General features: G+C 44.8%; 2 protein-coding genes across 4 annotated transcripts; one reads left to right on the plus strand and one right to left on the minus strand.

The window, feature by feature from the left end:
- Positions 1-518: 518 nt before the first annotated feature.
- Positions 519-3,886, minus strand: preb (prolactin regulatory element binding). Its single transcript, XM_079746310.1, has 10 exons — positions 3,747-3,886; positions 2,903-3,091; positions 2,468-2,666; positions 1,921-2,180; positions 1,744-1,824; positions 1,514-1,641; positions 1,214-1,387; positions 1,016-1,088; positions 760-922; positions 519-649 (listed from the first exon to the last, which is right to left on the minus strand). The coding sequence occupies exons 2-10, from the start codon at positions 3,035-3,037 to the stop codon at positions 555-557; spliced, it is 1,308 nt and encodes a 435-aa protein (XP_079602436.1). The 5' UTR covers positions 3,038-3,091; positions 3,747-3,886; the 3' UTR covers positions 519-554.
- Positions 3,887-4,267: 381 nt separating this feature from the next.
- Positions 4,268-22,970, plus strand: adcy3a (adenylate cyclase 3a). 3 transcript variants are annotated; one of them, XM_079745177.1, is made up of 22 exons: positions 4,268-4,383; positions 6,135-6,210; positions 6,648-7,387; positions 8,360-8,509; positions 9,840-9,970; positions 10,248-10,359; positions 10,899-11,026; positions 11,639-11,797; positions 12,081-12,249; positions 12,609-12,728; positions 13,346-13,488; positions 14,964-15,125; positions 15,353-15,440; positions 17,005-17,121; positions 17,363-17,637; positions 17,748-17,829; positions 17,947-18,105; positions 18,426-18,572; positions 18,899-19,012; positions 19,524-19,650; positions 19,739-19,863; positions 20,183-22,970. In XM_079745177.1, the coding sequence occupies exons 2-22, from the start codon at positions 6,153-6,155 to the stop codon at positions 20,360-20,362; spliced, it is 3,486 nt and encodes a 1,161-aa protein (XP_079601303.1). In that variant the 5' UTR covers positions 4,268-4,383; positions 6,135-6,152; the 3' UTR covers positions 20,363-22,970. The 3 variants fall into 3 exon arrangements, with proteins under 3 accessions (XP_079601303.1, XP_079601302.1, XP_079601304.1); XM_079745176.1 differs by lacking the exon at positions 4,268-4,383 and adding an exon at positions 5,238-5,524; XM_079745178.1 differs by lacking the exon at positions 4,268-4,383 and adding an exon at positions 5,238-5,524 and having other exon boundaries at positions 12,612-12,728.
- Positions 22,971-23,227: the final 257 nt, after the last annotated feature.

Consider the following 23,227-nt stretch of genomic DNA (forward strand, 5'->3'; position numbering starts at 1 on the left):
AGAAGACACGAAGACATGAATCTAGTTTCAAGTATATTTATATATCTTTACATTATTCTTTAAATATCTTATTTAAAAAAGCCCCAATCAGCACATTAATTATAAATGACTGGAAGCTGGACCCCCCCCTCTCATCCCCCGACCCCCTCCAAAAAAAAAAAAAATGGAATCAAGCCTCTCACCAATACGAGTACCAGAGTCGTTCACAAAGGAGGAGGAGGACAGGGCATGAGATGAGCCCCTCGGCACAGTGGGAGGCGGTGACGTCACAGGCTTCTAAGAGCGACTTGAGAAGTCATCGTTAGGCGTTGAGATGTTTCGCGGTGGTGGAGCAGCAGACGTCAAATTAAAAAACGAGTCCCCTGGTGGTAATGGACCCCCCCCCCCACTGGGAGGCAGAGAGAGGACGATGCACAGCCAAATCTCCCATGGCTGTGCGGCCCCAGCGGAGGGTTCAGTGATTTCCGACGATGGACCCCCCCCCCCCCCCCCCCCCCCCCCCCCCCCCCCCCCCCCCCCCCGAGGCTTGCCCGCTCTATAGAGCTCAGAGGGATTCACATGAAGCCAGGGAACAGCGACTGAAGCAGCAGAATCACTGCCACCACCATCACGGCACAGAAGCCTAGAACCAGCCATATGGGGAAGGATCCTACCACGACACGGAGAGCGAAGGAAGAAAGAGGGGAGAGTCAAGGGGAAGTTCTTGTAGGAGCCGTAAGCATGTTTTTTTTTTTTGGATCGACATTGGTCAGTGCTTACTTCTGTTGCGGACGGTATGCAGCTGACACCTGCTGTCGACGGCTACGCTCAACATTGCCGCTTCGTGGTTGCTGCCTTTGAGGGCATTCCCCTTCAACGAGTTGGGTAGGAATGCTACGTCCGTCACCACAATGCCGTGGGACTCCTCTACGTAGTACAGCTTCTACACAGGGAGAGAAGGACAGCAGCATGAAGTCAAAAAGTCTACTCACGTTCTGAAAGCGAAGGGTGCCGACAGTCAATTTTTGCTTCTTACCCGTAGGGAGAATGCAATGTAGATCGCTACAGATCCCGTCACAGTTCCCAGGCCGATGAAGGTGCCAGAGTCACTTTGAAACGAGCAGACAGCAGAAAATTCCATTCAACGATCATTTTGTCCAACAGCACTCAACTTCTATGACCACTTATAAAGACAATAACATTGTTCTAATGCAAGCACATGGGCGTCCCTCACCTGACAGCCATGCTGGAGATGACCTCAGTACCACAGACTGCCGTCAGCATGGGCAGGAAGCTCTTGCCGTCCCACTTTGTGAGATAGCAAGGGGGAGGCTTCCGGTCTCGTTTGTGGGGGATCTGAACCGTATACAGCCGTAGGGCAGCGGGTTGGTCCTCTACCCTGCCAAACCTGAAGGGGAGAAGATAAAATCAGTAAAGGGAAAACCAAATGAATGGAATCAATTAAGAATACAGTGTTTTATTCAACTACGTGGATTTGGGGTGTGCCACTCCATATTACATCAAGTGTCGTTACCTGCAAGCCATGTAGCGATACGCCTTGTCGGCCACCTGAGGCATGGTGTCTTGCCACCGGAGAACCATGGCCAGCTGATTTCCACTCCACACGCTGCACACAAAGTCCCTGCCCACACTGACGAGGTGCTGATGAGCAACACAACACACATACAGTTTAGCCTATCGTAAGAATCATGCATATTCTGTAGTGTTTTCCAGAGGGACGGGCAACGTTTAAACGTGTGTCACCTCATTCCCGGAGCTCAAGTCCAAGTCTTCAATTTCTCCTTCATGTGCTTTGAAGTCGAACTTCTTCTTCAAAGAGGGGTACTTGGAAGAGGAGAGGGAGAACAGGGGTCAAACGATCAGGTCTGGTTCAAAACCGCAGAGACGTGGTCCCATCACAACCCGCTCAGTGAAGCCTACCTCCCAAACCCGGATGTGGCCGTCCGTGCCACCCGTCATGAGCAGGCTCAGGTCCGAGCTGAACCTCACCACCTTCTGCAGCGGGTCCACAGGGTTGAGGTCCGACTGCACTTCCCCGACGGTTTCCACGGATACCTGCGTGGTCTCATCCGTAGTGTCGGAGGCGCCCAGGCCCCCTGCCTCTTCTGCTCCGTCTTTAGCCGCCTGGTCGCCTTTCCCCGTTCGTCGCCGGGCCTTCCCCTGCTGCCCGCCAGAGGCCGCTGATGGACACAGACTCAGCTCTGTTATTTGAACTTTATTTTACAAGCAGAGCCTTTTGACACAGAAAAAATATATTTTTCAAAACGGGTTTTGCTCAAGGTAAAACAGCACAACAAACAAAGGGATTAAAGAGAGTGTCTTTAAGAACATTAAGGAGCAGATGGGGGTTTAGGCGTCTTGCACTACACTCTTCTGTTTGCTTAATACCATAGTGACAGCTTCTTTTAACCGATATTTTTTTATTTAGCTTACGACTGTGTTCATCTTTGTCACAAACCATCCCTACCTTCGCTGGAAGACGCTTTTCGTCCCTCATTTGACTGGCGTTGTTTAAATCGCATCATGCTACAACTGCCATCCTGCCCCGCGGCGATAACGCCGTCGGCGATCGCCAGGTTCATTGTTGCGCGGGTTTCCGTGTCATGAGCATGCAGCAGAGTGGCACTGTACTGGTGCTCTCCCACCAACTCCAGGCCAAGAAAATGCTACAACACAGAGCACAAAGTCAAGATGTTCTGACCTAGCAGACATTCTACAATATTTGACTATAGAACTGTGCCATATAGAATACATCCCTACTGTATGTATGAAGCACATATACTTATGTGTGTAAAAAGATAAGTATGTCAAGATTGTGTTCGTAAAAATGACTTGAGAAATAGATGTTATTTGCTTTTGCTCCTCCTTTAATGTCATACGGACAGAACACATATTTTCTTACCACTGCATTTTTAATCCCAGTTTTGGATGCCCCACCTCCACCTGCAGTGATCACCAGGCCCGACTTGGGGTCCACCTTGACGGTGTAGAGGGGGAATGGGGCTCTGTACAGATCTGGCACCTTCCGTCTCCCCATAGTGGTAAGTTGGTAATGGAAAGCTCTTCATAAAACGTGAAGACCAACCAAAACCTGTGGAAAACAGGATGTGATAAACCATTAATTCCACAATCACATGATAGAAACTAAATATGGTCTAAAAACATTGAACTCACGTCATAACTACTGCATGCATATCCTCATTATAGGTTCCTTCCTGGTTAAACTGTACCTTGTGCCTTGCGTGGCTTTAACCTTTGCGTTACTAGAGCACTCTTTATTATTTATTCAACATGTATTACTAAATCTCTCTTTATTATATTACTTAACAATTGTTTTACTAACCTTTACGACCTCTTGGATTATATTATTTTGTGTACTGCTATACTATTATTTAATATAGCAGGCTTGAATGTATTCAGTTGTAATGTTTAAAGGCACAAGGCTTAAAATGGTGTGTACATTGTAGCATTAGAACATGGCACTATGGATGTATACAAATGTTCTGTGTCGACTGATGGCTGATGTTAATGCTGAAATAATTGTTAACGCAACCCAAGCCAGCTACAATCGCTAAGAGCTACCTAATTGCTAGGAACAAGATGTTAGCTAGGATAGAAATACAAACTAGGAGCTACCTCCTACCTACGACTACATACTGGCTAGGAGCTGCCTGCTAACGCGGAGCTACCTGCTAGCTTGGAGCTTCTGCTAGCCGACTAGATCAACATGCGACATGATTCAGTACCTTTGCAATATCTCGGACTTTTTTTCTGCTCTTACTTCCTCAGCTCAGTAGTATAAAGGTGATAATTCCATTGCAAAGTGCGAAACGAAAGAATAAACAAAGAGACAAGCTGACAGCTAGCTGCTGAATCCCAATCTGGAAGACAAGACACCTCCTACCTACACGTCAGCAGCGTGGGTGACGTAATCGCGTCACAGTCAAAACAGCGACATCAGAGTAACTTCCGAGACATGCATCGGGCCAGAGTCGTGGGGCCAGTACAATAGGGTAACATATCATGTTCTTCATATTATATACAAATGGAGAACTGTTATGCAACATCAACATAAAGTGGTACAGTAATGTTAAACTGTCGGTTTTGCTATATGCAAGGAACAAACTATTTACCTAACGGAACTGTTAACTGGACTAAGCTGGAAGTAAAAACAAATCACAAACGTTATTTGGATTCGACACACAGCCAGATACAGACTAGACAAATTGTTGAAGGTTCATTAAATACATTGATTTGGAGAGATTATGTCAACGATTTGTGTTCTGTTGGCCACCGGTCTTGATATTGATTCGAGATTCAATGAAGAGCTGCACTCTTCATGGAGAGAAGGCCCGATAGCCACTCTGGGACGGGCTGTGCTCAGTAAGTACAACAGATACAGGATAACATACTGCCGAGAGCGAGTGCAGGTCTTCTTAATTTTAACATTACATTAGCTTCATCATTGGAAAAGCATGGTTGTTTTCTTCATGTCATTTCTAGGGTTGAGCGGTTGTGTCCATTGTCATGGCAACAGTGTTTACCCTTATCTTTGTGATGTTTACACATAATCCTATTATATTTCGACCACCTGACTTTGGTGAGTTAAGTGCAGTTGGTATACTCAATATTATGCTATTATCATATGCAATGTGAAGACAAGATAGAGTTGGGGGGTTTCAGGGGCACGTTTTTGGGAGAGAGAGAGAGGTAGGTGTTCCATGTCTTCTGCGGAAAGAGATAAGCTGCGAGGGATGCTGAATTTGCATCGTTATTTCGGTCTACCGCTACGCTATTTCCGGTCTCTTGCGTCCTATGATATGTGTACTCAAGCCTTTACCAGTCCCCGGAGCGAGACGAATGAAAACATTACAAAAAGAACAAAAAGGTCAACAACAACAAAAAGAAAAAAATATGGAGATTTTACGAAAAATTAGACGAAGCAAAATCAAAAATATTTAATGAAAACGCATATCCCACTATCAGAAGTCGGCCTACCTCAATGTCTCCCGCCTCTCGCAGCTAAATCCATTAAACTGAGAGGCCCGCCCTCTCTCGCGTCAATAACGCCCATTTGGAGCCTTCCGTTCGAGGCTTTCGTCGTGAGCTGAGCATGCCTGGGAACCAGAGGGAACGAGGATAGGGAAGAGAGAGAGAGAGAGAGAGAGAGAGCGAGAGAGAGAGAGAGCGAGAGAGAGAGAGAGAGAGAGAGCGAGAGAGAGCGTGAGAGAGAGATAGAGAGAGAGAGATCACAAACCACGAATAGAGAGAGAGTGAGAGAGAGAGAGAGAGAGAGAGAGAGAGAGAGATCACAAACCACGAATTGAGAGAGAGTGAGAGAGGGACAGAAAAAAAAAGCAAAGCATGGGAAAAAACCTATCGGCGATAGCCAGCAGTACGCCGCGTATCGAGTTATTTGCTGGTGTTCCTGTGCGTATTTCAGTGGGATATCCAAGCTGTTTGATGACATCTACTTCATGTTTACGGGATTGAATAAAGCAGACGCAAAGAGGATTTATATACGGTAAGGGGATGCAACCCTATGCAGATGGTTTTCACAGCATCTGGTAGACGCTATCAAATCCTACTTTACAGGCAGTGACAAGAACACATTAGAGAATGGATGCAAACGTAATGTCAGCAATTGGAACTATAAGCCACAAATCCTTTTGAGCCATTGTATTTAACACAGTGGCGATTATGGTGGATATAGGCGGTGAATAATCAGCCATTTGGGCAGATTTCTTTGATTAATAGACATATGGCAAGGTGGATTTAGCTCTGTCCCCTCAATGGCGTAAGCGGAATAACAGCCTATGGAAACCTGTTTTGCAGAAATATATTCTGACACAATGCTTATAGATTAATGACAACCACTTTAGATATGTCTAGTTATCATTTCAGAGCGCAACATGTAGCCTGGGCCGATGGTCATGAGCAACCACTAGAATGGGGCTTTATTTCCCCTTGGTCCTAATAGGCCAAGAGAAGAATGCATCTTATTTCGTCAGTTTATAATACCATATATTAGAACGAGGCAATCAAAGCTCTGCATACCTCTAAAATAAACATGTGTTGAATATTCGTTTTAAGAAAGGTTTGACCATACCATTTTATCTGTCCTTTTTATTTAGGCCATGTGAGGTGTGACAATGGATGCCCAAAATGACCACAGCGCTCCACTACAGCGGAACGACGGAGAGAGAAGAGGTCATGAAAACAAAATTATTTTTGTATTGATACCCAGCGAGGGATATTAATTAGTGACGCTGCCATGAGACTCACATCCACACTACAAAATACGAATAGAGCTGCTGGTGGAAAATGTAATCAAAAAGCAGTTGAAAGCTGGAAGAACTGCTTATTAACTCTACTGGGTTAGCCAAAGGTAGCTGCCTTCATCAGTGTAGGTCACACAATACTGAGTAGTGAGTCAAACTGGTAGTCACAACGGGCATAGCGATGTAGGCTGACACCAATAGTAAATTGGGCCTGACAATCAAGACACTACAGGTTATTCATGCCGCCATGAATGGCATCTCAGGGCAAGATGGTGTCTGGACAATGGGATTAAGAGAACAGATCAGACCATAGTGTACAATAGAGGGACGTCTGACCGTAACAGCAGTATTTTGAATCTGCTGTAGAACCCAAGACGGGCCCGCTGGGCACCATTCAAGGGAAACCAAGAGGGCGAGGCAAAGCGGTGACCATGCCTCGCAACCGGGCCTTCTCGGAGCCCGAGTACTCGGCCGAGTACTCGGCCGACTGCTCGGTCACCCTCCCCTCGGACCCGGGCCAGGCGGTGGGGCGCGCTCACGAGGTGACGGTGCGGAGCTCCGGGTGCTGCCTCTGCCTGCCGCGCTTCATGCGGCTCACCTTCGCCCCGGAGTCCCTGGAGAACCTCTACCAGACCTACTTCCGGCGGCAGAGACACGAGACCCTTCTGGTGCTGGTGGTGTTCGCGGCCCTCTTCGACAGCTACGTCATCGTCATGTGTGCGGTGGTGTACACCGGGGACAAGCTGGCCTCGGTGGTGGTGGCGTCGGTGGGGCTGGCGGCCGACGTGGTCCTCTACGTGCTGTGCCGGTACGGCCTGCTGCCCGACCGCGTCTCCCGCCGGGTGGTGCCGTACGCCCTGTGGGTTCTCATCGGGGCGCAGATCTTCTGCTACCTGGGGCTGAACTACTCCCGCTTCCACCAGGCCAGCGACACGGTGGGCTGGCAGGCCTTCTTCAGCTTCTCCTTCTTCCTCACGCTGCCCCTGAGGCTCACGCCCATCGTGCTGATCACATCCGTGTCCTGCGGGGTGCACACCCTGGTGCTGGGGGTCACCATCGCACAGCAGCAGCAGGAGGACATACAAGGGGCCGCCCTTGGTCGACAGGTGAGAAGGGGGGGGGGGGGGGGGCAGCTGGCTCGGTGCAGTTAAAGACTGAAGAAATATAATTATAAAGACATCCTCAATCTGATTCTATAAATCCTTTTGAGACATGTGACATTATCAGGAAAAAAAAACCTACAGAAATTATTGATTGGCAGCAGTAATGTTGCTGACGATGATGATGATGATGAGGAGGAGGAGGAGGTTTGGGTGGCGTCAAGCCGAGACGAGGTGAGACGGAGGCTGCATTATTGTGGAGTGACGTGTGTGTGTGTGTGTGTGTGTGTGTGTGTGCGTGTGTGTGTGGGTTAATGCGAAGCGGCGTTGTAGAGGACACTCAGGGAACGGGTGCTATGGGTGACGTGGAGAAAATGGCTAGAATGACAAGCGTCAGCTCTGGTTTTAAGTTACGGCGAGTGAGACCTCATCTTTGTCAGGGCCCAAAAAACAAACAGTACATTATATCGGGACTTTAATATTATCTCAACCATCGAATCTACGGCGTTCTGTGTCCGCGAGGAACCCTTTCTTGACTTTCCTTTCATATCGATCTGGCAAAAAACCTTTTTGCTTCAATAGATTTGAGCGGATGGTCAGGCCTGCTGTGTGCGGTTGTGTTTCTACCGTGAGGCAGAAGTCCTCGAGGCACCATGCGTGCATTGTCGACTGCCACTGGATGGGACGTGTGCTTATTTGACACAGAGAACAGGACTGTTTGGATCCCCCTGGCAGACAGCCACACCTACATGAGGCTGTGCTCTATGAGTGGAGGATGTTATTATTACAATAGGATGGTTATATAAACATCCAGCCTCCATGATGTCTTATTAATGTCATGTTTTGAAGAAATGATGACATTAAGCCTATGAGCATCCAGGCTCATAATGAGCATTTATGATGTGTACATACAGTATGATAATGTGTATGCATGTTCAACAAAGAGCCCTAATCCATATGTCATGTTCTGTTGTCAAGCTCCTGGCCAACATTGTGATCTATGTGTGTGCCATCACCGTGGGGGTTATGTCGTACTACATGGCTGATCGAAAGCACCGCAAGGCCTTTCTGGAGGCCAGACAGTCCCTGGAAGTCAAACTCAACCTGGAGGAGCAAAGCCAGCAACAGGTAGGTGTCTGCTGTGTATTCTATACTTGTAGGTCTACGCTTCTGTTGTTTTAATGTTAGATGCCGGGGTTTAGGAGGAATATGTTTGTGCAGCAACGTCATTCGTTGATATGATGAAAATGGAAGCGGTTTGATATCATGTTTTATGGATGGGTAGCGGTTGCGGTGTACGGCTTCTGCACGTGCGCAGGGACACGCACACACAGTGTGTGTGCATGCATGTTAGTATGTGTGGCATATGTCTGTTTGTGTTAGCACTGTGTCAGCAAGCCACCCTCCCCTCCCTCCCTCCCTCTCTTCCCCTCCCCTTCTTCCGTACCACAGCTGTGACTATTGGGCATTCTGGATTGCTACTATTTATGGAACAGGCTAACAGGCCGGCACTATAGAAAGGGGGGGGGGGGCAGAAGGGGAAATAAACCACAGGATTGTGGGAGGAGAGAAGGAGGGAGCAAAGGTGTGTGCGAGGGAGACTGGGAGACAGAGCGGGAGCGATGGGGAGTGAGGAAAAAGCTGATAAGACCAGGAGGGAGAGAAACTCCCAGAATACTAATGGAGAAGCATGGGCTGCTGGGAGACGAGGGGCTGGCAGCCAATCAAGGAGCATCCGGTCGCTGCACGTTGCCATGGCAACCAACCTCCTGAGACAGTGTCAGCTGTAATCACAGTGCTGACTTGCTCACCCGTTTCTCTCTCCCTCTCTCTCTCCATCTCTTTTACTCACACTCTTTCTGTCAGTAATTTCTTTTTGCCAATGCCATTTTCTTGTCCACACATGTAGGCTAATGTATGGCCACCGGTTTTGCTCCATAGGTGCACTAAAAGCGTTTGTTGTGTTGCTTGATAGATTTGTGGGCTTTTTTTCCTTCCGGATCAACTTAGTGCTAATATTTGATATGGGGTCCCAGAGACCAGTATTTGTTATGATCTGCTGACTGACCAAGGCAGTCAGTAGTGCGTAAACCATGCTCTCTAGAAGGCATGTGAAACGTGGTCCACAATGAATCCTCTTTATTTATTGTGGCTCCTCTTCGGGTTAGGGTGAACCCTTTGGCCTATTGATCTTCCACTCCAAAGCCTTTTGACCATGGTGCTGTGGCCTCGCTCATGTTATTTCTCGTTATTTAAATTGGCTCGCAGTGTTTTCGTCAAAAACACTGCGAGCCAAAACCCCTGATGTATCCAGAGCCCGGTAACATGATTACAGAAAGGCCTGCGCTCTGAAAGGCATTGGAAGTACACCTGGATACGTCAACGCCACTGGTGGTTACGAGGCGCTTCCTGGGGTTCACATGCATCAAATTGACCCACATGTGTGTCTCTCCAATAGGAACGGCTGCTGCTATCCATCCTCCCCAAGCACATAGCGGACGAGATGCTTCAGGACATGAAGAAGGAAGCGAGCCAGAAGGAGATGCAGCAGTTTAACACCATGTACATGTACAGACACGAGAACGTCAGGTACGACATGAATTACCATTAACCGCTTCTAAATCATAAAAATAAAACGTGCTGTCTAGTTTGAAACGCTATGTTTCACTGCCAACTGGAAACAACATTGTGATTATTGCTATCATGAGACTATTGAGATTATTTTATTCAGGTAGTTGACAACACGTAACTTGAATGTGACGAATGTGGTCAATTTAACAACTGTACGCAATCAGTAGCTAAAGGACTCGATGTAGCTTTCAATATGTTTTGTAACCTCTTTGCCCCTCTACTATTTTCTCTCCAGTATTTTATTTGCGGACATTGTTGGCTTCACCCAGCTGTCGTCCTCGTGCAGTGCCCATGAGCTGGTCAAGCTGCTCAACGAACTGTTTGCCCGCTTTGACAAGCTGGCCGCGGTGCGTGCCCTCATCTTCTAATGGCTGCTCTCATTCTGATGCTCAGTTGCCCGCACGCCTGCGAATGACTCGACATAAAGAGCACCGTCAAACATACCCAGAGACGGAAAATATGATGGTTCTGTTGCAGCCTGTGTGAATGCAAAGTTTGTTATGTCACTGTGGAGGAACATTTGGCTCTGGACTAAATATATTTAAAGCAGAACCATTTACATTTCTCAATGGCTATTGTACATGAAGACAGCGTTTCTCTTTGTATGTCTTCAAACATGATATTGATCAAATGAAACGGAAGCATATACACATGCAAATACCAGGTTTATTTGTATATATATATATATATATATATATATATATATATATATATATATATATATATATACAAATACAAATAAACCTGGTTGTGTCATAATAACATGGTGAGATGCACTATATATCCCTGTCACTTCAATTTACTACGTAGCTGCATATACACCTGCAAATAAGTTTTAGTTTCTATAAAGTCGGGTGATATATTTGCTCTGTCTTCTGGTTTGTAGAAGTACCACCAGCTGAGAATCAAGATCCTAGGGGACTGCTACTACTGTATCTGTGGCCTGCCTGACTACCGGGAGGACCACGCCGCCTGCTCCATCATGATGGGCCTTGCCATGGTGGAAGCCATCTCGTGAGTCACCTCTCTGCGGGAGACGGGTCTTGGTTCCACAGAGATGGGAGATTATTTGCATGTTTTTTTGGGCAATGTTTTGATTGGTGAATGTTAGTGCCTGAGATGGACGCCATTGGTTTAGCTAATGAGGGTGATCTGTTGTTCAAGAGGCTGGAGTAATGCCTTTGAGGCAAGCTTAGATATTTGTTTACTTTTTGTCCTTTGTTTATGTTCATCATTCTATCATTATTTATATTGTAATCTGCTATAAATTATAATTTACATCAATTATATTATCATTGTAAATAATATAATAATTTACAATTACATTATTATAATTTGCTCAAAATTTCAATATGACAACAACCAGAGAGTATTTTACATGTTTATCCAGAACGTTCAAGTTCATGTTCAGGTTAAAGTCAAGGGTTACTCTATGCCCGAGGAGGAAGACAAATTTGGAAAGCGTGTCAACATTTTCGAGACAGTCCAGTTGTAATGTGAATAAGTTAGAGACTGTTGGGTTTGCCAGTTGAGCGAGTGTGTTTACTTTGTAAACAGGAGTAAGAGTGAGGTAGGAGAGATGCTTAGATAAACAAGCCTTTTAGTGCTGCTTGTGTTTGCCCACAGGTATGTACGTGAGAAGACGCAAAAAGCTGTGGACATGCGTGTGGGCGTTCACAGTGGTACGGTCCTGGGTGGTGTCCTGGGCCAGAAGCGCTGGCAGTATGACGTCTGGTCCACTGACGTCACCGTGGCCAACAAGATGGAAGCAGGGGGGATACCAGGGTAATAACATCAACGCACTGGATGATAGTCTGGTATACCTATCATGATATGGTCCACATCAGTGTCTATCGCTTTGAAGCACAACATGCAGGAACTTGTTGTTTTGAAGCAAAAGCTTACAGCTGTTATGTCAGGGACATGTAAATAAGCTGTGTGTGTTTAGAAATAACCGTAGACATTAGACATTAAAAGACATTAAAAACAAACAGGTTATCAATATTATTATCAATATACCAATATACTCTGTATCAAGTGTGTGTGTGTGTTTGTGTTCATGGTCCAGTCGAGTGCACATCTCTCAGAGCACCATGGAGTGTCTCCGCGGGGAGTTTGAGGTGGAGCCCGGGAACGGGGGCGAGCGCTGTGACTACCTGAAGGAGCGGGGCCTCCACACCTACCTGGTGCTGGTGACCCCCAAGGGCCCCGCGGCCAAGAATGGCATCAACGGAGTGGTGAGGGAACCCCCTCCCAAAGCACAAACATATGACACAGGAATTACCATCTCCTTTGTAAATCTTTAATTCTTTAACAACTTCCTAATACTAAAATTAACCATCCATCATGTAGCTAAAGGAAGGAAATTATTTCAAAAAGCAGTTATATAATTGTTCGGAATTATAGTAGAATAAAAATATATATACTGCACCATTTTGTAATAATACTGTATTACGTGAAAGTAACAGACAAAAGGGCATTTTGTTTTGCACTATGTTGACCATACAAAAAGGCCTCTTAAAAGAGTTAAACAAACCTTGTTTTATTTGCGAGGCTGCAGCAATGGGTCACGCCCTAACTCTGTGCTTGCTATCAGAAGCTGTCTGTGACGTCATCCAACGGCAACTCCCCGCTGCTAATCAACACCACAGAGTGCAACGGGAGCGTCAACACAGCCTGCACCACGCCAGAGGAACCTGAGGAACTGGACGCCAGGGTAGGGAGAAGTAAACAATGCTGCCGATCCCTGGTTTTAAAGGCGTGGGATCCTCTGAAACACACCTCTCTAACCACCACAGCCTCACTGGTCCGTGGTGAGCCCTGGCCCGACTCGTTGATCATGAATGAAGACGTTGTTCTTTTTAAACTGATTGTTTTCAATGTACAAAGAAACGTTGACGGCTGACTTGACGCCGATTTCAGAGAGGCCCCGGGGTTACTCAGTTGTTCATCAGAACCGTTTTCTATTCAGTCAGAAGACGCTTTTATCTCAAATGAAAGTGACTCTTTGTAGACGCAGTGATGATGCATATCAGACACAGTGGTGCCTAATCGATATAAGGATATTATATAATATGTTCATATTCTTTGATGAATTCCGATGCAGACCCCTTCCTAATGTTTTCAACTGGTTGTTGATATATTTTTTGAATAATGTATTTGTGGACGCAATAATTTTCCTGCTTGATACCCTGTTCTCCCTTTTTCTCAATAATCTTTCACCACCAGTCGGCAAAACTGAAACATTTAAATTCGGTCTCATCCCCTGATAAAAAACGATTGATTGACAGGCTCCAAAACATCCACTCCTCCATCTCTACCCTTCCCCCCCAGGTGGTGAATCCGTCGTTTCCTAACCCGCGGCGGCGACTGCGTCTGCGAGACTTGGCTGAGCGGGTAATCGACGCCCGCGAGAACGAACAGGAGCTCAACAAACTGCTGAACGAAGCCCTGCTGGAGAGGGAGACGGTGCAGGCGTGAGTAGAGTTCATCCTGTCTCACACACTGAAAGGGTGGGGTTGGAGCGTTGGGTACCTGTACTGTACAGGTAATCTGTAGGAATGTTAGCGTTCCATATGAAAGGAGATTATCTGAAGCTGCAGTTCTATTAGCTCAGTCATCCCCGATGTCAGTTTAAAATGTGATATGTCTTGATCTGTTGGCGGTGCTCCAACAAAGCCCATAGCCATGTTCTTGGACCAAATCATTTGGTAATGAGGTTCACTTTGTATCATGTTATTTTTGTCCCTTTTGCAAATGTCAGATGGTAATGCAATCCATTGAACAGTTTTGATGACTGCTCATTGGGTGACATGGCTTAGATAATTGTACCAATTATGCAAATTAACTCTGACATTTTTGTTTTGGTGGGTCACTAATGCATATGATTAAGAACATTGGGAATTTAATCAACCATGTATTGACGACGTGTTTGCAATGGCCCCTGTATGGAAGCAAATCGCTGTCATACTGTTGAATTTTGCATATGGAAATACAAACACCTTTGAATTAGTGTATATTATAAGATATACTTTGCGTAGAGTTTTTGCATGTAATCGTTTCGAATCAGCTCTTTGAAATTAAAATATACCATTACAAATTGTACCTTTTCAAAAACACAATTGCAAATATATATTTTTTAATGTTCACTTATTCAGATCGATAAATTATAGTTGCAGATATATAAAAAAATACTATAGTCATTTCTCACATTCAAGTGCAAGTGCAAACATGGACCTGAAAAATCTTGCGAAAAAAATGGAATTGAAGTATCATGTTTTCCGAGGACAGGCTCAAGCAATCGAGACTGAATGTTATCGAATGTCCTATCAGAGCGCAGTCTGTCATTTGGTCAAAATAAAAGTGGCTTGAGAATCAAACCTAATAGCAAACAGCTATAACGACGGGGCTCCTGTAGGTTGTCCAATTTGTGTCATTGATGAATTTTCAAACTCAGAGCTCAATAAGCTAAGGTCTGAAGCAACAAAGAACTGAAATAAAATAGTGTTGAGAAAAAGTGCAAATCAGTTATCTTTGATCACATGGTGGACAAACCAAACTCTCAGCTGTCAGTTCCATTGCATTCATTCTCGATTGCTTAGGCCTGTCATTGGAAAACCTTTGAAATTACTTTTAGCAATCCATATTTTGACCACTTCAACATTAGTGATGAATGTTGTATTTTGAATATCTGCAACTTAAATGATCGTATATCTGAATTAGTAATTATTGAAAAACAAATATTTGAAATCATGTTTGTTTTCTTCGAAACATTAGGTCAGTTTCCAATCCCCCGCCCGCCGTTGGATAAATCCCAGCATAGATTAGCATCATTTCAGTCCACATAGTAGAGCTTGCATCGTTTCCATTCATTTAATGCACATTTGATATTACCACTATTATCATCATTTTCATTAATATCATCCTGTTCACGCTCTCCTGCTGCCGGCAGTCTGAAGGGCAAGCACACCAACCGGCTGTCTCTGCGCTTCGTGGACCCCGATTTGGAGACGCGCTACTCTGTGGAGAAGGAGAAACAGAGCGGAGCGGCGTTCAGCTGCTCCTGTGTGGTCCTGCTCTTCACGGCCGTCATGGAGGCCCTCATCGACCCACGGTGAGCTCTCACAGAGGGGCCCCGGGTGGATGGCACCTACAGAAGGGGTTTTAGTTTTCTCCCGTATTTTTCTGTCTCCGGAACGATATTATACCGTTACGTGCACATATCCCTTTGTCTGTCTTTGGCTGTCGTCGTGTATCTCTGGTATCTCTGATTGTATGTCTCTATAATCTCATTTTCCTGCTATCTTCCTGGTTTGTGTGTCTGTGTGTTTTTCGCTACAGGCTGATTGCAAACTACATTACCCTTGCTGTGGGAGAGGTCCTGCTGCTTGTCCTCACTATCTGCTCCCTGGCAGCCATTTTCCCCAGAGTGAGTCAGCGTGCACACACTCACACTCACACTCACACTCACACACACACACACACACACACACACACACACACACACACACACACACACACGGTTTCAGACTGATTCTCTGTTTACCTCTGGGACAAGTGTACGGCCAGACAGTGCAATGCAAAACAATTGTTTTCCTCCAGTGGAGATGGATTCAACCCTCAACCTCACATAGCCAGTGAATGCAAGCGTATGCCCCATACTTTCATCAACGTATACTTTGTATTTAGGGGATTTCATTATTGTGGAGTTTGATTTTTATTCCAAGTGTAAAATTGTGAAGCGAAGGGCAGTTTGCAGAGGAGGGGACTATGATATGTGCGTTTGTGCATTCCTTCATACATCCATGTTTTGGAGACGCCTGTTTTTGAGGTAATTTCACTGTTCGATAACTTAAGTAGGCTTGAGTAGGACATCACTCTTTTGAAGGAAGTTGGCATTCAAAAGTAAACCGTTGCGATACAATTCCAAACCGTTGTCAAAGCAACCTCTAACCTAGATTCACGTTAAATTTGATTGTAGCGCTGACTGCTATCAAGAAGAATGGTCAAAACATGTAACAGATGGCGATAATTATAGGTCTATGAAAGTTGTTTACCACTTTGGATACAATAAGAGGACTGTGTGTGAATTTTCAAGCGCAATCCTCAAAGTTCATGGACTAAAGTATTGCCCCCTGACCAAGGACTTTTTGGGGGGTAAAATAATGCCCCCGGACCTTAATTAAGACCCTGGCTCTTGTAATTGAAACGCACTGAGTTCCTCAAAAAGTTCCTAGTTCCTGCAGTGGAAATGCGGCTATAGACATAGAAGGGTTCAGCTCAACACTGTGGATCCGCCTGGAGGCGTGGAGCTACTGACATGTCTCGCTTTTTTGCTTTAGCCCGATTTCACAGCCATGGAAAATCTGATTTATTGACAACCAGTGTTATGTGACCTGGCTTTATCTATTGAGTGTGGGCTGTGGGGGTCAGGCAGAAGGCAACTTTGTCATCTGTTGGATTTTTTTGCTTTAATCCGATGTACAAATTATGTGGCTTCTCAGACACATACACAGCCAGTCAGATGCTTAGCAATAAAACAGACTCAACGTGACCAATGCCTACAGGCAGACTCAACGTGACCAATGCCTGTCGATATTCACCCTGATTATCTCCACGGCTACACAATATCTGCCAAATGTCACATGGCGGCCGCAAACGTACGCGGATGCGTTCGCGTGTGAAGGATACACAACTGCCTCTGTGCGTTGTTTGTTTTGGAAGTCTGTTTGTGGCTCGTGTTGTTTTAAAGTAAGTGCTTCTAGGCAGCAAACTAAATCGAGTGTGGACTCTTCTCTGTAGCACACTTTGTCAAAATGGTGGCTCCATCTTTTTTTTTCCGGTGTTTGTATTCTTGTACTTAAAATTTAAATAGATAGCAATTGAAGCTGCCAACGATTACAATAAAAAAGGGGCTTCTATGGTGATCATCATCTCACAATACATGGGTTTGTGCATGTTAAGTATTAATAGTACGGTCTTTTGTTTGTTAGGTTTTTCCCAAGAAGCTGGTGTCTTTCTCCACATGGATAGACCACACACGCTGGGCCCGCAACACCTGGGCCATGGCGGCCATTTTCATAGTCACTATGGCAGATATTGTTGACATGGTGAGAAACCTACTTATGTAAAACTGCTAGCAAATCGGCTCACTATTTATTATTATAAGGTCTGGAATGTACAATTCCAATAGCACATTCCTTAAAGATCACTGGATATCGACGTAATATGGATCCGTAATCACATGATTAGAGACAGCACTTTGTCTATGTTATTCTCTGTTCTTCGCTTAGCCACCGTTTCCATTCTCCCTCCTCTTCCTTTCTTCCTCTTCCTCCCTGTCCCACCTAGCTGAGCTGCCTGCCCAGCACCCCGGCCTCAGGCAGCACCCTGGCCCCCCCATCCTCCACCACAGTGACCGGCCCAGACAACTGCCTGGAGAACCCAAAGTATTACAGCTACATCGCTGTGTTGGCGCTCATGGCAACCACCATGCTGGTCCAGGTCAGCCACATGGTTAAGCTCACGCTCATGCTCCTCATCACCATAGCAACGGGCATCGTCAACATCTACAGCTGGAGGGACATATTTGACCGATATGACATGGCCCGTTTCCAGGACTACAGGTAAGTGGAGAGCAACAGGGCTATTTTTGGAGAACCAAATCGATTTTTCGCTACGTATTTATATAACTCATTCAGAAAATTGTCAACTTGACTTTCGTTTCTTTTTTCAGGTCATCCCTTGTTCCCTCAAAGTTCACAATGACGATAATGATCGTCGTTATGATGATCAGCTTCTACTACTTCTCTCGCCACGTAAGAAGCTTGAAGCCCCATTTTGAGTTATACAATGTCCATGGCACGGCCGAGACCCTGCAGCAATATTGGCCCCGCGTGCTCTCCTCATTCCAATGCTCTTCCTTGACGATAAAGGTGGAGAAGCTGGCCCGGACGCTGTTCCTGTGGAAGATCGAGGTGCACGAGCAGAAGGAGAAGGTGTACGAGATGAGGCGCTGGAATGAGGCGCTGGTGACCAACATGCTGCCGGAGCACGTGGCCCGCCACTTCCTTGGCTCCAAGAAGAGGGACGAGGTAATGCGCGGGGAGGCACTCGCCCATAGGTCTGTGAGCCGTGGTCCTGCGCAGTGTACGGACACATAAATGGTCGGAAAATGGGGAATTCACTCAAGATATTACGTTGGTCATTTCAATTTCAGTTTCAATGTGGTCTGATTTAGAGCTCCGGCTGTTGTTCTAAGCTCTGTGGAAATTGTGGTAGATGGTGATCTGCAGATCTGATCATGTGACAGCAGAGATAAGACAACCAGGCATTCACTCGGTTGACCTAGTCTTGTTCATATTCAAACCGGGTGGAAGGTTGTATCAATACTGTCGACCCCAATGTGTTCCAGGAGTTGTACAGCCAGTCCTACGATGAGATCGGTGTGATGTTCGCCTCCATCCCCAACTTCTCTGATTTCTACACGGAGGAGAGCATCAACAATGGGGGGATTGAGTGTCTGCGCTTCCTCAACGAGATCATCTCGGACTTTGACAGTGTGAGTACAGCCGTCACTGTCTGGAGGCTGGGTGGGCTTCAAGCTGCTCTCTACTCATCTCGACTGATTTGGACATGTTTGTAATTGAAATTATGTATTAAATGATGTCAAAAAAAATTGGTATTTTTTCTACAAATCAATTAAGTTACAAATCCCCTGATTCATCCCTAGGGTGGATGAATGTCAATCTGTCGATACTTAAAAATTTCCAAGATTTGAGTTGCATAATGCAGGTCAAAGTCTTCAAATCAAGAACCTACAGTCCAATTCATGTTCACAAGCCCCAGCGTTTGACTAATTTCAGCTGTGGTCTCTCCTCTGAACAGCTGCTGGACGAGGCCCAGTTCCGCTGCATCACCAAGATCAAGACCATAGGTAGCACCTACATGGCCGCCTCAGGCGTCACCCCGGACGTCTCCAACGGTTACGCCTGCTTGAAGGTCAGAGCTTGGGAGGTCCGACCCGACGCTTTGTTTTACGCACTTTAGCTCCCTCACTTCGGTTTTTAACCGGTTGCCACCAGCCAGTCCCGCCCTTCGGCTCATGTTGAGACCGAATCCACCCAATCACAGCTCAAGCCACTGACCCTGGCTTGTGATTGACCCAGACTATTGGGACCTACCTCCAGGCTCTCTCGTGGGCCAGTGGCACACAACCAAGCAGAGGGATTGGAAGAGAGACTGAGCCAACAAGAGAGACTGGAAATCAAGGCTAGAGTCAGGAAATCTAGGCTAGAGTCGAGGGGGGGAGAGGAAATGTAATGAGCCATACCCCGTCAATATATCACAGATAAGCCAAATTATGCTTTCATTTGAGGTTAATGTAATTATAGAGCCATTCTGAGATATTGAGATATAGCATACGGTAATAATGTTACAGTGTAAAGATTGAAGGGGTCTTGCCTGTTGTGGTTATGGTTGGCACTTTTTCTTGCTTGTTTGTGTTCAACAGAAGGAGGAACTTTCTGACCGCGAGCGCTGGCAGCATCTGGCAGACCTGGCGGATTTCGCTCTTTCCATGAAGGTCACCTTGATGAACATCAACTATCAGTCCTTCAACAACTTCATGCTCCGTATCGGTCAGTAGTCGGTCCTTCAATGCTCGACGTGCTGCTACCGTGTGCTTGGCCTGGGACCTAGGGAAACACCAATCTGTTTGTCTTTAAGGTCTAAACAAAGGAGGAGTATTGGCTGGAGTCATCGGTGCGCGGAAACCCCACTACGACATCTGGGGGAACACTGTGAATGTGGCCAGTCGCATGGAGTCAACGGGGGTTATGGGGAACATTCAGGTAATGATGTCACTTCCTGTTAGGGCAAGCCCTTGAACTTCCTTTTGTTAGCTGTCAGACATGATCCTATTTGTGTTACCTAGCTATAGCCCTTATATGTTGTCTGAATAAACACATGAGTCTAAATTGACAGTACATGGCCACCACACTAAGTTATCGCAACAAAATGACTTAAAAAACACAGTTAACACATACATTTATTGATTGAGAATATTTACATTGAAAATATAACGCCCGTGGCACTTTATGGAGGCCTGATGTTACAGTAAGTTACAGTAAGCCAAGCTTATTTCACACTCAATACCTGTGTTGCCCTCAGGTGGTGGAGGACTGCTATAACATTCTGAAGGAGTATGGATTCCGCTTTGTTCGAAGGGGTCCAATCTTCGTGAAGGGCAAAGGGGAGCTGCTAACTTACTTTCTCAAGGGAAGAGACAAGCAGGGCTCCTTCATAAACGGCTCTTCGGTCACCCTGCCTCACCAAGTGGTGGACAGCTAAAGACCTGCCTGCCACACACACACACACACACACAAACACACACACATAGATACACACTCCTAAAATCTATTTATTATATCTGGAATGCATGATGGCAGGGTGGAAGAGAGAATTTTTGAACGAAGCGATTTGTCTAGAAAACATGCTTGTTTAAACATAAACATTTTGATACATGGTCATGTTTGCAAAGATAAGCAATTTAAAACTAATGAAATGCTAACTGTGGACCTGTGATAACAAAGTACACTGCTGTATAGACACTGTTTCTCTCTCCCTCCCTCCTTCCCTCTATCTCTCTTAAACAGGAACCTATAGATAACCTGATCGGTACATTTGCCTTCTTAAAACAATATAAGTAACTTAAGATGCCATCTACTCAGCACACTAACCAAAATGGCTTATGGAAAGAGGATGGGATATTTAACATCTCTTGCCCTATTTCTTCCTCTACAAATGGGACCGACTCATCGTTGACCAGTTGTCCTCCTAATATTGACTTGTAGGGTTATTAAGTATTAGGCCAATACTTAAGCCAAAGTGTGTTGGTGCCAATCTAACTAGCACATACCTGCCTCCGCCGGTGTGTGCGTGTGTGCGTGTGCGCGTGTGCGTGTGTGCGTGTGTGCGTGTGTGTGTGTGTGTGTGTGTGTGCACTCCCATATACCTTTTTTATGTTTTTGTTTTTTTCAGTCAGAATTCATGATTCCGGTTCTCTTTATGATTCCGGTCTGGATTCATTTAAAAATAGCCACCCTTGAATGTGGGAATGCCTGGCCGTGCCATGCTTTTGCTTCTGTTTTGCCCCCACCCGGTCCGCTTGCAGTGTTGCGTCGCTCGCTACCACGGTACCATCGTCTCACCAACACTGCAGAGCGCGACAAAGGGTCACCCGGGACATTGGACGTTGAATGTTTCTGTGTCCCTGAGTCAATGATGGGATTTGTGGTAAAGATACACATGGGTGGTGTTTAACCCATGTAACCTTCCAGAGAAATATTGTATAAGTATTCAAGGAAGGTTTTTGCTAATTATTATTTTTTTTTTTCAGTTTGACACCTGACTTGGGCAGGCCACTGAGTACGGAATCAGAAATGTTTTTGTTTATGTGAATGTGAGGGGGACATATTTTAGGGAGTGTCTGCACTTTCGGTTGGCTAATTGTAAAACACTCGTTCCCCATGAGTCTTTCACAGATATAACTACAGTGCAATAGTTTATTCTTCTACAACCCTGATACTGTTTTACCTAAAGGCAAAGTCAAACATCCCTTCCCTCTTATTTCATATTTTTATATTATATACGATATGAGCCTAATTCTATACGACGAAAGGAAAAGAGTGCCGAATATGTCCTTATTGTATATAGAGCAGTGTTTATTGATTTTATTTAATTTATTGCAAATGTCAGGGACCTGCTATTCTTACACAGTTGTGGAAGTGCCAATCCTGAAGGGATGACTGGATGTATTTGCCAAATATGGGCCACGATTGTTCCCTGAGGTTTGTTGAGATATCAATCTTCGGTTAGGGGAAAAAGCACTTTTGATTTATCTGTAAACTTTATTTAAAATCAGGTTGTGGTCACAACATAATTTGTAATTTATATGTAGAATTACAACCATGTTGTATCCAGAGAGCCCACATCTAGTTCTGAGCAACAATTGAGATACTGGGTCACAAGTCATTTTGTCAGATTAGAAAGTATGTCTTCTATGATCACCATGTAATAATAGAAATATTATCATTGTTTAAGTTTAATTAACCTTTGGTTAATTCACCTTTACCTTTTGGTTTTGATATTATTTTTCAAAAGTTTTGGTTTTTATTTTGTTTTTGTATTGCATTTGAGAAAAACCCTATTCTGTCCTGACAAATTCTAATGTAAACATTGAGGTACACACAGAAATAATAATTTTTTGATTGTAGCCTGTTTGATTTGAGTTTGTGGTCATAGTGAATATTTGTTGAAAAATGAAAGTAACTGCTGTAATTTTGGGTGGAGGAGGCTTATACAAACAAACACTCCTTTAACAAAAAGCCTTGTTGAGGCTACAAGGTTGTATGGAAAATCGGACAATCCATTTAAATTACCAAAGAGCAGGCATGATACATAAAACAAATCACTGTCCAAAATGCTCATAAACAATTGCGCAATTGAGGTAAGTGTAGGCCTAGGGTATTGTGCCTTGTCACAATTACTGTCATGAAAGTATGGTGTTGAATACTGTAATAGTAAAGAGTATAATTTTAAGAACTCTATTCTCTATTCTTCATGTATAGACTGATCTTGATACCAGACTCCAAACTTGAGTCAGCAGAATACAGGGGGTTGTGCCAAATTCTCAACGGATTGTTTTAATCCAAATCAACGTTCACATTTATCCAATTTGAATTGACGGAGCAATACATCAGTGGACAAAGAATAGATGTAAGGGGATCATTTATTTTAACATGTATTTAGTTGAACTTCTGGTTGGTCTGGCTGTCAATAGAACTGAATGATGAGTACTACTACATGTAGACTACAGTAGCCTACTGTAGTGTACCTGAATATGATTTTCATTTCGGCTCTCGGTTTATACTGTACTTTTAACGCAATTTTCATTGTAATGGTGTCTCTTAGTCCACAAAGTGGATAAAATTAAGTGAAATAAAAATATTTTCACATTTCCATTTGTTGCATTGATGTATTATTTCTGGTACATGTGTATACCAGAAAGGTGTGGTATATAAATCCCTGTATTAGACTCTGTCTCATGAATGCATAATAATGCAGACTGCAAAAGGAAACTAATAGTAAAACAGTATGCCAATTAAGGTACATTTTAAAAGGCTCAGATAGGCGTAGTTTAAATAAAGTTTTAAA

This window comes from Pollachius pollachius (assembly GCF_949987615.1).
Source record: "Pollachius pollachius genome assembly, chromosome: 1".
In the NCBI taxonomy this organism is placed as follows: domain Eukaryota; kingdom Metazoa; phylum Chordata; class Actinopteri; order Gadiformes; family Gadidae; genus Pollachius; species Pollachius pollachius.

Excerpts from the sequence above, each read along its gene's own strand:
- adcy3a (XM_079745177.1), top strand. The coding sequence starts at position 6,153 with ATGGATGCCCAAAATGACCACAGCGCTCCACTACAGCGGAACGACGGA. Across the intron at positions 7,388-8,359 it reads GGGCCGCCCTTGGTCGACAG|CTCCTGGCCAACATTGTGAT; the intron begins GTGAGAAGGGGG and ends TCTGTTGTCAAG. Across the intron at positions 11,027-11,638 it reads GCCATGGTGGAAGCCATCTC|GTATGTACGTGAGAAGACGC; the intron begins GTGAGTCACCTC and ends GTTTGCCCACAG.
- preb (XM_079746310.1), bottom strand. The coding sequence starts at position 3,037 with ATGGGGAGACGGAAGGTGCCAGATCTGTACAGAGCCCCATTCCCCCTC. Across the intron at positions 1,089-1,213 it reads ATCTCCAGCATGGCTGTCAG|TGACTCTGGCACCTTCATCG; the intron begins GTGAGGGACGCC and ends CTCGTTTCAAAG. Across the intron at positions 650-759 it reads GCATACCGTCCGCAACAGAA|GATCCTTCCCCATATGGCTG; the intron begins GTAAGCACTGAC and ends GTGTCGTGGTAG.